Source organism: Erigeron canadensis, chromosome 7 (genome assembly GCF_010389155.1).
Source record: "Erigeron canadensis isolate Cc75 chromosome 7, C_canadensis_v1, whole genome shotgun sequence".
NCBI classification, from domain to species: domain Eukaryota; kingdom Viridiplantae; phylum Streptophyta; class Magnoliopsida; order Asterales; family Asteraceae; genus Erigeron; species Erigeron canadensis.
Window position 1 is genome coordinate 5641770 of NC_057767.1, and position 14404 is coordinate 5656173.

The following is a 14404-nucleotide window of genomic DNA, read 5'->3' on the forward strand; positions in this document are numbered from 1 at the left end:
GATAGAAAAGATGATGACGGGTTATACTTTGTTGAACGGTTGTGGATACCCGTTCTTGGCGGGTGGAGATTGAAATTGATGAATGAAGCTCATAAGTCGGCTTACTCGGTTCATCCGGGTTTTGACAAGATGTATTTTGGCTTGAGAGATTTGTATTGGTGGCCGGGAATGAAGAAAGACATTGCTAGATATGTTAGTGAATGCCTCACTTGCTTACAAGTGAAAGTCGACCACAAGAAACCGCCCGGTTTGCTAGTTCAACTGGCGACACCAAAGTGGAAATGGGAGGAAATTGCCATGGACTTCATCACGAAGTTACCTAGAACGAGTAGTGGTCGGGACACTATTTCGGTGATAGTTGACCGGTTGACTAAGTCGGCTCACTTCTTAGCCATCCGGGAAGGCGATAAGTTTGACACCATGGCACGCTTGTACATCAAAGAGGTGGTATCCAAACATGGAGTGCCGATTTCCATCATATCCGATCGGGATGCCCGATATACTTCAAAGTTCTGGAAGGCGTTCCAAGAATCCTTGGGTACTCGACTCAACATGAGTACGGCGTTCCACCCTCAGACTGATGGTCAAACTGAAAGGACGATTCAAACGCTTGAAGACATGTTACGAGCTTGTGCCATCGATTTTGGTGGCAATTGGGATGCATATTTACCGTTAGTTGAATTCTCCTATAATAATAGCTATCATGCTAGCATCGGTATGGTGCCATTTAAAGCATTGTATGGGAGAGATTGTAGATCACCGGTAGCTTGGGCGGAGGTTGGTGAGAGCCAACTCATTGGGCCCGAAATCTTCATTGAAACAACCAAGGTGATCATACAAATTAAGGAAAAATTGAGAGTGGCTCGTGAAAGACAAAAGAAGTATGTAAACTTTAGAAGGCGACCTCTCGAATTCGAAGTTGGTGATTTTGTTTTGTTGAAAGTGTCCCCGTGGAAAGGCGTAGTTCGGTTTGTGAAACGTGGTAAGTTGGGCTCAAGATACATTGGCCCATTTAAGATCCTTGAACGAATCGGTCCGGTAGCTTATCGATTAGAACTTCCTCAAAACTTGAGTGGAGTTCATAACGTTTTCCGTGTTTGTAATCTTAGGAAGTGTTTGGCCGACCCGACTCTTCATGTGCCTCTTGAGGAAATCCGAGTCGATAAGACGTTGAAATTTGTGGAGGAGCCGATTGAGAATTTAGACCGTCAAACTAGAAAGCTTAAGAACACTCGGTATACACTTGTTAAAGTGAGATGGCGAGCTAGACGTGGACCCAAATTTACTTGGGAACGCGAGGACTCCATGAAAGCCAAGTATCCTCATTTATTCGACGAAACTAGTTAGAATTAGAATTTCGGGACGAAATTCCTTTAACGGGGGAATGGTGTAACATTCGTGGTTTTTGACTTGTTTTAATGTGAATTAAACGTGATTTATTTTGCTTTATTTCCACGATTTTGTGGCTTAATTTATTCTCAACCCGTTGCCTCGAACGTGCTAAATGAATTATTGTTCAAATCAATTTAAATAGTTTATATATTTATTTGTTAACTAGAAACGTGCATTTATGCTAGTCAAAGCTATGTGAACGTATTTATCGGTTGTAGGACGTAAGGTGACGTTTAATTTGATTAGAAACGTAATCGGTTGATCCATGGGTCGACCCATGACCCATGACCCATAAATCACCCCATAGACCCAACCATATCCACCCAATCCTATTCTTACATTTTCATCCACTCATTCACTTTTCTCTCTCTCTCTCTCACTAAATGCATCACCAACACTTGCATCCTCTTTCTCTCTAAATTCTTTATATCATTTAATGTGTTTCAAGCTAGTTTAGTCATAAATTCACCATCACAATCATCATCTAATCATCATATCAAAAATTTAAAGCTTAAAGTGCAAGAAAACTTGATTTTTATCTAATTTTGGATTTTTAGCTTCGGTGGAGTTTTGGTAAGTTAAGCTTGACTCAATACTATCATTACATGTTTATAAACTGATTTTTAACCATATGCAAGCATTGTTGAGCCAAAAATCATGTCAAAATGTTAAATGGGTCAAATTAGGGTTTTTATGAACAAAATGGGTCAAAAACGGGTCTACCATTTAATTGATGAAATGGGTCGAGTCCGGGAGGTGGGTTATACTTAAGATCATGTTATAAAACTGAAATGAACATCAGTTGGCCAAAAATTCAGATTAAAACCATGAAAAGGCCAAATTAGGGTTCTTATAATAGAATTTGGTCAAAAATTGAATTAAATTCGAAAATCATGATTTAGCCCGAAGTGAAAGGAAGTTGTGTTTGCATAGATCCATCTCGACCCTCTGAACCCAAAATCATGTTCAATTTCGATATAAATTGTTTCGATGGCAGCAATTTAGGGTTTTTGGGTCGGAGTCAATGTTTCACTAAAAAGTCAAACTGTTTCTTCATCTTCTTCCTGCCCAGATTTTTGCCCAGCTCCTCCCACCGTCTGACACGTCCCAACCAGCGCCCCAGACGCCATTGTTGCTCTGTTCAGCGTCCCTTACGCCACCTAGACCGTCCAAGACGGTCCCTTGCATCCCTCAAATAGGCTTTACGCTAGCCAGACGCTCCAATTTACTGTTTTACGCCAACTTGAACGGTGAAACCACATATTCTGAGCCACCGTCTGAGACGGTGGCAGCCACCATCCAAGACGCTCTGCCTTGTTTCTCTTCCCGCCGTTCCAGACGCCAAATATGGCATGCTTTACGCTGCCTTGCATATGTTAATTTTCTGTTTTTCTAGTTCAGAGCCCACCTTTCTAGAGTTGATTCGGGCTTTATTCTGGGCCGTCCATCAGCCCCTTTTTGCTGTCCAAATCCAATTGTTCCATAGCTCAAAGTCGAATTTTCAAACACTAGTATATTCAAAGGCCAATGAACGGAACCAAATTATAAACAAATATATATATACATGTGATAATAAATGTGTTATGGTTAAATATGATTATGTAAATAAGTATACATAATTATGTTGATATACATGCCATATAAACCTAACGATAAGTCATGAGCATTAAGGGCTTTCGGACATTAGTAGTGCGTTAAATACTTATAGCTCGACCCGTATTGTGATGAACATGAGACCTAAAAGTCGTCTAAAGTTATAAATCATTTTAAAATGTCGAGTAAATACTTGTAATATAAAATGTGTATACATATTGATAGGTGGATACGTGTGACGATCATTGGACGATAATATTTGATTATAAACTTCTCTTTTGCCGATCAAGGTGAGTTTCGTAGCCCCTATATTTACATTATTTGGGGTGGAAAGTGTACTTGGTCGTTTAAACGTTTGTCGGTTGATGTACTTTGTTATGATATGAAACGAGACGTTAGTTATCTACTTGTTTATTTGTGATACGTGTTAATGGACGTTTATGTGTGATGAAGGTCGAAATTGTATATTTTGTAAGACGTTATATTATATATATATATATGGACGTGGACGTGGACGGTGGATTGACAAATCCACACCCGGTATAATCATTACCGTAGATACGGGTTGTTTAACCTAGATATGGACAATATTATATGTATATGGACGATTATTGGACTATGACATTGACTTGTGTTGACTTGTGATAATGTGGAACCCTTTTAGGGTATTACCTGGATGTGAATAGGTATTCTAATCATCGTATGTCGTTAAGGGTTGTTATCCTGACACACTTGATTTTTATTATTTAAACCTACGAACTCACCAACCTTATGTTGACCCGTTTTAGTACACTTTTCAGGTGAACAGGTGAATCAAAGACGTGTTGGATGATGATTGATTGTTTGCATGCTAGGATTGGACTTGGACTTTATCATGGATCCGTGATTTATAGTTCCCGCTTATGGGTTATGCTTAGGATCATATGCCATCTTTTGTGCTATCTTTTGTAAACGTTTGATGGTCATGCTCATTATGCATTTTTGTATGATCTCGGGATTGTAATTGAATGATTATATGGATTTCCAATCCTATTAAATGCATCTAGACTTGTCTCTACTTAATTTCCATGTCGTGTTGTGCTTAGTACGTAACCCTCATGATTCCGCCTTGTTGGGGTGTTACAGTTTGTGTGTATGGGTCGTGAGGTAGAAGAAAGAAAAAGATTGATGGAGTGGTAATCGTGGAATGATGATGAACCGAGGTATGTTGGAGAGGTGATCGAGTGGTGGTGAACAGTTTGTGGGGTCGTGGTGAACCGTGGGGTGTTGGAAGCTAGGTGGTGGTCGTATGATGAAAATAAAAGGTGGGGATGGTTTGTATGGTGTTTGAAGGTGATCAACTTTTGTTAAGATTCGTGCGGAAATTAGTTTTGACAATTTTGGTGATGGTTTCGTGGTCTAATTCAAAGAAATGAGTGAGATATCGACATTCCAAGGTTTCCGGCGAGTTACGACGAAAGTCAGCCGGAGAAGATGAACTGAAAAGTAAATTTCAGTTTTCGTCCTTAAACTTGTAATTTTTTGCACTTTTAGTCCCTCACGTGTTTTGCACGTGACTTACTTAACGGCTGAAACTTAACGACGTTTGACGAGGGACGGTTATTGAAAAAATTGGCCAACTTTAGGGTCAAAATTGTAATTTTTAAACTTTAGGGACGAAAAATGTAATTTACTCAATGATGTATTAATGGAATACATATATGTGTAAATATACATATATATGATTATATGTAGGTATATATCAAAGTTCGGTTCGGTTCGGTTAAACGCGGGTAATGAATATTGAAAACCGTAACCGAACCGTTACACTTCGGTTTTTATGTTTTCGGTTTTTTCGGTTTCGGATCACGCGGTTCGGACCGGTTTTTCGGTTTTCCGGTTCATTTCTTACACCCCTAATCATGGGGGGATGTATTTATTTAAAATTCAAACAAATATTAAAATACTAGAGTGGTGCCCGCGCGTTGCAGCGACGACGATCTATAGCGCGTCAGATGCCGTAACGGTTTATAGCGTTCAGGTTTATTTCATAAGATGCGTCAATGCAACATCTAACCTTATCTATTGTCCTAAAAATAAGTCGCGTATTAGGTGGAAGAAATAACGAAATAATGAAGTGCAAAACTAACCGTAAAAAATAACCAATTACAATTGTATGAAACATACACATACAATTGTAAGGGAAGAGGCCAAGGTAATTAAAAAACTTAATAGTCAAAGATTAAAATTTAATACAAATATAAAAAAAGACATAATTGGTTAGTAATTTCGTGAGTTATAAAATAGTAATTATTGTTTAAACATTTCATGATATAATCTATGACAATTAAGATGTTTTTTCTTATCCGTAACAATAATTTTAGAGTTGAATGGAGTATTTATCATAATAAAGTTTCTAGGTAATTGTGGAGTTTTTTTTAAAGGTAATTTTGGAATTTTAGAGATAAGGTATGTAAAGGTAGTATAAATTAAAAGGGTATATTGGACAATTCAAAGGTAGAGAGTTGAATGGAGAAGGTGTAGTTTGTTTATATATGGAGTATAGATTTGTATGTGAGGGGTTCCCCATCTAAGCTCAGATGGGGAACAACCCCTACTCACTTTTATATATATTAAATCTAAAGATTAGTATTTGATTACATCTAGGTAATTAGGTAATCATGAATTAGAATTCTTTTTTTAGTTACACCAAGTGACATTATATTAAATCCAAAGAAAGATTAGTATTTGATTACAGTTAGGTAATTAGGAATTAGGAATCTATTTTTAATTACATCAAAAGTGACACATGTCGTGTAAAGAATGCACCAAGTGTCAATAAAAAAATACACAATCCTGATTTAGTATATTGGTAGATAAGGTGGTTGAGCATTATGCTTCCATTCTAATGATCTTAAACTAAACAAAGTGAGGTAACCTCCTTAAGCGGAGACTCCCGCCATATAAAGACATGTAAGCGTCTAGGGAGCCTAAGGAATGGAGTGAGGCAACTCTTAAGTTGTTTCAAGTTGCCTCAAATGTTTGATAGTTGTATGTGTATAAGTAGGCGACCAAATACAAACCCAAAGCATCCAAGAGCTCATAGTCACCCTTTAGGGCTATGTAGATGGCATCGTGGCAACTCGGGGCTTTTTGGACAGTTCCGTATAGCCTTAGATCTTATTATCACCCTTTTGGGCCATGTAGATGGCAACTCGGGGGCTTTTTGGGCAGTTCCGTATGGCCTTATATCTTATCCGCATATAACGCCCCTCAGAGCGATGTTTGGGACAATCTGGGTCGTTGCATCGCGTGAAAAGTGAGGTTTAACTCCTCACTCTGGACAGTCTGAACTTCATAACCATTATCGCATAACAATATAATAAAAATATAAATGTATTTCACTGTGGACTGTGGTTAAAAGAAAAGGTTTATTTTAAGGTAAAAAGGATTTTACCCTGATGAGATTAATACAATGAACTAGTTCTAAACTTTATCCCAAGAGGTAACGTGCTGGTTTGAATAGGTCCAGTTTTATACATTTATGTTCCACTATCTCCGAAATTTGTTTCTGGTTCAATTCAACCCAGTGCAGTTTCAACCGATAAACACATTACCCCCAATTAATGAAAAGTACAGCATTTATCTCGCAACACAATGGCCTATTAGAACAGATGCAAGGTTAGGTAGGATACACGGCAACCTTGAAATCAAGATAAACTTCGTTAGCAACAAAAAAAAAACATCATCAAAAGCCCTCCATCGATATTAGATCTAACATTTTCTATATACAATGGGAAGTCCCATTTGATATGCAACAAATCTTGGATGCAAATATAGTGGAACGGTTATTTTATTTCAGCCACACAACCCGTTTTTTAAACCTCAAAAGTGACCCATAAACTACTCTATAGATTTATCACATCGCCTCTTGCCTGTACACCGCCTTTACAATTGAATATTTTGTGTAAAACTGCCTCTCATCAGCACGCCTTGTGTCACTTGACAGCTGACTATCCAGAACTAGGATCATATATATCTAGACAAATAAGGAGATAATGTATACTTAGGCCACCAAATTATTCCTGTATTATACCCTTGGTTCCTGACACCATAATACTTTGGATGGCATAGGTATACGTTATCTCAAAAACAGAAGACTAGAGAGAGTTGTGATTACAGAGATTGTAACCAGATATGAGAGAACTAAGGGCAAATGCAATAAAGGCTAGAAAGGACATTCCTATTGAAGCAGTAGCCATTTCTGTGAAATCGTCCTTTCCCCAATTAGATACCCAGTCATCGACTCTGGTGGCTGCTGAAGATGATGCCGATATCAAGAGATAAGCCAATATCTGCAGTTATATCAATGTAAAACTATATTCACTTGTAAAGCAATGCCTAAAATCCGAAGATTAGAGGTGACAAGATGGATGGGACAGGCTAGACAGGTGATAGGTTGAATCAGGTTTGGGTTAAAACGGGTCATTTTTGGTGCTGGTCAAAACATGTCAGGTTGGCCTGCAAATGCTTGTAGACGATTCTTTAAAAAGTTAAAAAGATAGTTAATAAGCTAAGTATGTTTAAAGAAACATCAATAACAGCATATCAACAAGGAGATTGTAAGCAATACAGACAAAACTATGGTGGACTTCCATCCTGTTTGACCCTTTCCCCTTTGGCTAAAAAAATAATAATTTGACCCGTCTGAGATCAAACACAGCACAAATCCCCGTTTATAAGTAATGGGTCAGTACTGGAACTGCTAATAAAGACTTGTAACACTTTGTGTGCCTAGAGTACTTACCTGATCTATTAGGAAGTCAAAGTGAGGACGAAGAGAGTACGAGATTATATGTTTTCCATAAATTACGACATATGTCATGTCGATTGCTTGAAATGCTGCATATGCAAAACCAATAGCATTTACTGCTACCACATACCTATGCCATCAAATGAGTGAAATGGATGATTAGTTGCTATAAAATGGATGTCTGAGCAAATTACCATTTTGTAAAAATGCAGGTGAAGAGAGCTAACAAATAAAACATAATCAGACAACACAATTGAATGTTAAGGTTAGCTTGGATACGCAACAGACTTGATAATACGTTTTTTAGCATATATAGAATCCACTTCTTAATATCAGATTGTTTGTGACTTAATATTTTCGTAGCAACAGATCCATTTGTGATTATTAAGAATCACATAATTCTAAACACCGACATCCAAACATGCCCTTTGGTTACACTTGCTAGTACAGAACTTCAGTCCTGACTCCTGAATCTCATAATGGAAGGGGAAACAAATCAGTTCTACTTTCCTACATATTTCTTCAACTTAAACAACACAAAAGTCAAATTTTCAAATTCAATCCCCTACAAATTTAGTTAATTTATAAACCCCTATAATTCAGATATTCAGGCAACTAAACAAGTCATTTTAACCCAAATGTCTCTGTGATGGAAACCTAGTGATTCGGGGACATGCCACATAAGAGGTAGCAGGTTCAAATCCCAACCGGGTCCCTACTCCCTATAACCATAGTGTTACGGGGTTTACCATTCCTAAAGTTTGTCATGGGACCGATCAGCAGGGACTAATAATCGGCCAATTATCCATTTTTTAACTCTGTGTAAATATAATGTAACTCAAGTCAACTCCTTAAAACTACTCATAACGGTCACCGAAATATAACAGATTAGCTTACTTTTAGTATTATCAGCTTATTCTGCATATTACTATATTTTTCAAAAAGCCAATAAGATCACTCTTATCAGCTTATAAACTTTTTTCTTAATTAGGCCCTTTCAAATTTCATTAAGCTGACAAACTCAATATATAAGCCAATCACTAAAATTTATTTTGGATCAGCTTACAAGCTTATCAACTTAGGTAGTTAGGTGCCGTTTGTTTTGAACTCGATTGACTTAATAAGTAAATGTCTTAGTATCATCATAAGTTTACCCAACCAACTGGGTTGCATCAAGTGGTTAGCAGAGGCGGATCCAAGATTTCGTTTAAGTGGGGCAAAAAAACTTACTTAATGACTATGAGTGACAACGGGTCGGGTATGGCCCGAGAATAGGTAATTTTGGTCTTACGGACCTGTTTGAAAATCCTCGTTACAAACTCGGACCCAGACTGGCCAGGTCCTATGCTTTTTTTGAATTTTTATTACTCATTAAAATCAATATTCAAATAAAAAAAACAAAATCAAAGAAATCTTATAGTCATAGATGTTAATGGAGAATCTTGCAAATTGTAATTGTTATATTTTCTAAAGAAAGCTTTCAAACAATAATTACCATCAAATATCAGCAAAAAAATCTTTAAAAAACAACAAAAGACAAAACAAGTAATAATACAATTAAAAAGCATTGAAAACATAAATATAAATGCAACAAAAAAGCATAAAAACAGCAAAAAGAGAGAAGAAGCAATAAACACAATTTCAACTAATTTGCAGTCAAATGAACTGATGAAGCGTTGGAAATAGGGATAGATACTCTGTTACTTTCTCCCTTTTTATTATTACTTTTACGTAACACAATTCATTCTAATAATATATACATTGTTTACCAAATCTCCACGGATGAAAACAAATCAACAATTTAGTCATATAGATTTAAAAGGTAGGCTACTTCTTTGTTAGTTTTTTCTCTCCTTGGCCTTTACAATAAATTGAAATTTTATGGAATGTCAAAATTAGACACTTGGTTTGAGGGCACTAAAAAATTGAGCCGAGGGCATTCTAATGATATGTGGACTTTGAAAAAAACATTTACATTAAAAAGTTAAGATTTATGGGCTACCTATGGAGGCCATAACCCCCCACCCCCTTCTCTCAAATACACAATACATCCACCCTTGGTGGTTAGAGCCCTTGCCTCTAGAGAGAGATCAAGGGTTCGATCCCTATGCCCACCGAGGCTGAAGGTCCTTTCTAACTTTGGTAGAACCTCGAAGTAGATCTCAACCTCCCCATACACTGCCAAAGACGGTGTTGGGACCCGAAACCCGTGGCTGGGGGTACTTACTTATCATCATAAGTTTACCACTCTTTGAATTTCAATAATACATGTAAAACATAAAATAAAATAAAATCACAAGAACAATCAGGGCTTCAATCATAGCGTGACATGATTTATCGTCGGCTTTGACTCCTTTGAGACCGGTCAGTGGGGCCGATAACGGGTCAGGTATCAATAATCACTAACATATTCAACACATATTATATATATATATATACATACTCATTATTGTAAATAAATTATTAAATACAAATACAATCATACATACATACATATAAATAGATATAGGTATACTTATTATGTATTACAGTATTTAATAATTTTTATACAATAATGTGTATGTATATATAAATACCTGTATTCTCGATATCTATCAAAAGAATCACCACTCCAACCTTGAGTCTTATCACTTGCCATAACACTAAAAGCAATCAAACACAGCACCATTGCCAATACCCTAAACCCTAACTCCGCCCGATCCACCATCACTTCTTTTTTCGACCTTCTAGTTGTCACCGGCGAGGACGCCGTCCTCGGCCGTGTATCGCCTCCACCACCGTTCACATCTTCACCTTTGGCAACTCCAGTAACTGGGTCTTCTCTACCTGTACGACTATAAGCGATCCCCGTTACGGACGGCGGAAGTGGTGGTTTGTGGGTGTTGGACGGCGGAGATCGGGTGTAGTATTTGTTGTCGAGGGGAATGATGGCTTTTGATGGAGAAGAGGGGAAGTTGTCTTGAAGTGGGGATCGGAGAGGGGAATGGAATTCTTCGTCGGTGTCGGACATTGAGCGGTTGTTTACGGTGGTTGGGTGGTGTTGCGGGTTTTTGTTGTGGTTTTCCATGGTGAAGGGAATGGAAAGGGAGTGAATGGGGGGTTTTAAAAACAAGGGGAAACAGAGATGGATTGGAGATAGAGAGAGGGAAAAAGTGAGAGTATCCTTTTTTTAGTGTGGGTTTGGGACCAAGTTTATTATTATTAAATGTATTTTACCATTAATAAGACAAAGGGTTTTCTTTCAAAGTAACTCATACTCGTATTATTGTACAAGCTGGTTATTCACGTGTTGTAGCGGTAAAAATAAATAATGTTCAAGATGTTATGACAATGTTAATCAGAAGTTTTATTTGTATTATAGTTTTTGACAATCAGAAACAAAAAGAATTTTAATGAAGTCTAAACTTTTGTAAGGGTATTTTAGTTACAGTGTATAGAATGAAAATAAGAATGTATTAAGATAGAGGATAAATTAGACATACTAGGTTATTAAAAGTTTAAAGAGGAGAATTAGTTTCTTTTATAAAGGGATATAGATATGAGAAAAATACTAAAGACTTTAGTCCTTAACTTAACGTGCATATACAGTTTTATATATAAAAAAAGCACTCTTTTAATTTTATAATAAATATACAACTATTTAATACATTTTAATGAAATCTTTTAAAACTTCATATGCAAGTGGTATTTTGTATCAAATGATCCATAAACGTATTTCTCAAGTCTGCCTAATAGACGAAAGAAAGTTTATTACGGAACATTTAAAAAATGTAAATATATGTCGAGCTCAATGGTTAATGGAGGATTGTAATTCGTTTACAATATGTCTACGCTGGTTCAAATCGAGTTCGGCCCAACAATTTGCCAATCTACTATCGGTATAACTCTCTCGTCCTTAAGAAATACCTTATCGAGTACGAGATAATAAAAAAGAATTCGAATTTTCTATTAGGTCTCTTCTTATATCTATGGGATTGTAGTTCAATATGATAAAACACCGCCCTGTCAAAGCAAATGTTACGGGCAAAACCCCTTACATAGAAGTAAATCTCTCTCTCTCTCTCTCTCTCTCTCTATATATATATATATATATCTTATTTTTATTATACTTTGTAGAAAGCAAGATTGTAAATAGTTGTAACTTACCTATTTGTACTCCCTAATAATTCAAGATTTTGACAGATAATTTATAATGGATTGGGTTTGTATCGGGTTTGATTCATGTTATGGTTTACCGTGTTATAACTTGCCAACTTTAATCGTATGCACGTTGGCATGTTGAAGGGTTTAGGTCGTAACTTATTTAGTTAATCATGTCTGAAAGTTTATGAAATATACATTAGAGAAATCAACCTTCCAAACCCACTCACAAAACCGTTTAGGTCCAACACATATCCATCAATTGTCGTGTCAAGAGTTATCACCTAGTATAAACACTAAAAATCTGAATATTACAACTTTGAATCATGAAGAATCATGCTTTAACAAACCATCATTAGAGCCCCCAACACTTTTCTAATTTATGAATGAGGAAAAGGGGTCACATGACTTTAAGAATGATGCCACTAGTGTTCCAACATTTACTTTGGGAGTAAGCTTTCCCCAAGCCATAAAGCTACACAAATCACCACCTTTTTTATTCTTTTTCCTTTACTTCAACCAACTATATTCTCACACACACAAAAAGATTTGAAACACAGTTTCGAGGTAACATATCAAGACATGTTATATTGACGTACCACATACAAAAAATGTAAAACTAATGTGCATCAAGACATTAGACATGCGTCATAAAGGGATAGACTTGTACCTGAACCGACGGTAAAAGTTTTTTCATGAAGTGTAAAAAAAGAATGATGACAACGGTTACAAGACATAGCTGCGTCATATAACTTTGTCTTTATGAAACACACATTAGGACGTTAAATTGAGTACCTATTAGTCTGCCCGCAACAACTCCGGCCTACCATGTAAATCAGGTCTAATGCCAAGATTATTTATGGGGAGGGCCCCGTTTTTTTTTCTAAATAAACTTAATAATTAAGAATTTAATGCATTCAGTCAAAATTTATATTCTTTTTTTTGACTCAATAAACAAAAATAATCATCATTTACCTATTTTTTACTTAATACTTACAGACATTATTTATACATTCAGCCACTTAATACATTCAGCACTTAATTACTGAAAAAAAGAATGGTCCCGAGTGGTAAAAGGAATTTTATCAACCCTCCCAAATTAATTCAATAACATTCATCCAACTCATTTCAATTTTTCAACCCTCCCAATCAACCATCTCAACTATTTTTATTGACGCCCATTAAATTTTTAACCCTCCCAAATTTTATTTAACCACAAACACTTTTTCTTTTATCCCCACACTCTTTCTCTTAGTCCCTCTCATCTTTTAATTTTATCACCACCGGGTTGTGATACTTCCCACGAAACCGCTGAATCATAAAATCGTTAGCGTCGGTAGTGTTACCGCCGGTATCCTCCATAAAATCAACAACTCGTAAGCCCACTCCTTACCCCTTCAAAAACACAAATATACTATAATGAATTAACTGATGTATGTTTTTATGCAATACCAACCAATTCTTGAGTTTTTTTTTTTTTTTAAAGGATAAGAAAAGAAATGATAGAAAATGTTTTAAAATTTTCATTCTTAAGTATTTTTTATAAAAGAAAAGATAGGAAAGGATAGAAAAATTTGGAGGTTTTAAGTGCCAAAATTTTCTTGCCAATTTTGACATGATTGTGAGAAAAAAAAAGGATAAATATATGAAACTACCACTCCACCATTCAATCTACATCTAATACTCATTTTACAAGGGTTATATGTGTAAAAAAAAAAATTCTTTTTTTTTCAATTAAACTCAAGAATTTTTCTTATCATTTCTTTCATTTTTTTTTGTTAAACTTGGGAATGCATTACAATTATATATAGTTTTTTTTTCTACTCCCTTATCTAATCTTATCAAAAAAAATTACCTATAACCATAAAATCGAGAAAGAGTCTTTTGTAAAGTTAGAGAGCCATCACATGTGGTTTGACTATTAAAGTGTAATGCAATATACGGAGTAACAATTAAAATCTGAAAATCATTATGAGACAAAATAAAATTGAAAAAAATACTGTATACCGCTATTCCATAAAGTGATAAAACTATGTAACATTGGGTAGCAATCTAGGTATTTAACGTAACGTTTATAATATTGTTTGGTAAGTACCAGGAAAAGTGTTAGTACTAAACAAGCAACAAAAGTCTTAAGAAAAGTATCCAATACCTTTTTGATCTAAGCTTCGGTCAGAGGTTTTCTAATCATTGTTCTTAAGCGATGGTTTAGCTTCTTATTATTTTAAAAAAGAATCAACACGTTTAGTATATATCTCACTGTAAATCTGTAACCATCTTCTACAGAAACAACTCTGGAAGGTGATTTTCTTACTACAAACTTCACTTCTTATACTACAAATAAACTTGTAGTGACCTTTATGCCCTTGTTGATACATAGTAATTTTAAACCTTTTGCTTATCTGACCAAAAGATTGACGAATTCGGAAATCGGAGAAGTGTTAAGTTTGTTTAGTTCATCCGGAAAGCGAGGAGGTGTTAACCGAC

General features: G+C 35.9%; 1 protein-coding gene and 1 long non-coding RNA gene across 2 annotated transcripts; one reads left to right on the forward strand and one right to left on the reverse strand.

Moving 5' to 3' along the window:
* Positions 1–1756: 1756 nt before the first annotated feature.
* LOC122606496 lies at positions 1757–3829 on the forward strand. Its single transcript, XR_006324922.1, has 3 exons — positions 1757–1965; positions 3211–3275; positions 3786–3829. It is a non-coding gene; the product is annotated as an uncharacterized LOC122606496 (long non-coding RNA).
* Positions 3830–6709: 2880 nt separating this feature from the next.
* On the reverse strand, positions 6710–10946 carry LOC122607315 (CASP-like protein 4A3). The gene is made up of 3 exons (XM_043780266.1): positions 10354–10946; positions 7772–7907; positions 6710–7319 (listed from the first exon to the last, which is right to left on the reverse strand). The coding sequence occupies exons 1-3, from the start codon at positions 10842–10844 to the stop codon at positions 7125–7127; spliced, it is 822 nt and encodes a 273-aa protein (XP_043636201.1). The 5' UTR covers positions 10845–10946; the 3' UTR covers positions 6710–7124.
* Positions 10947–14404: the final 3458 nt, after the last annotated feature.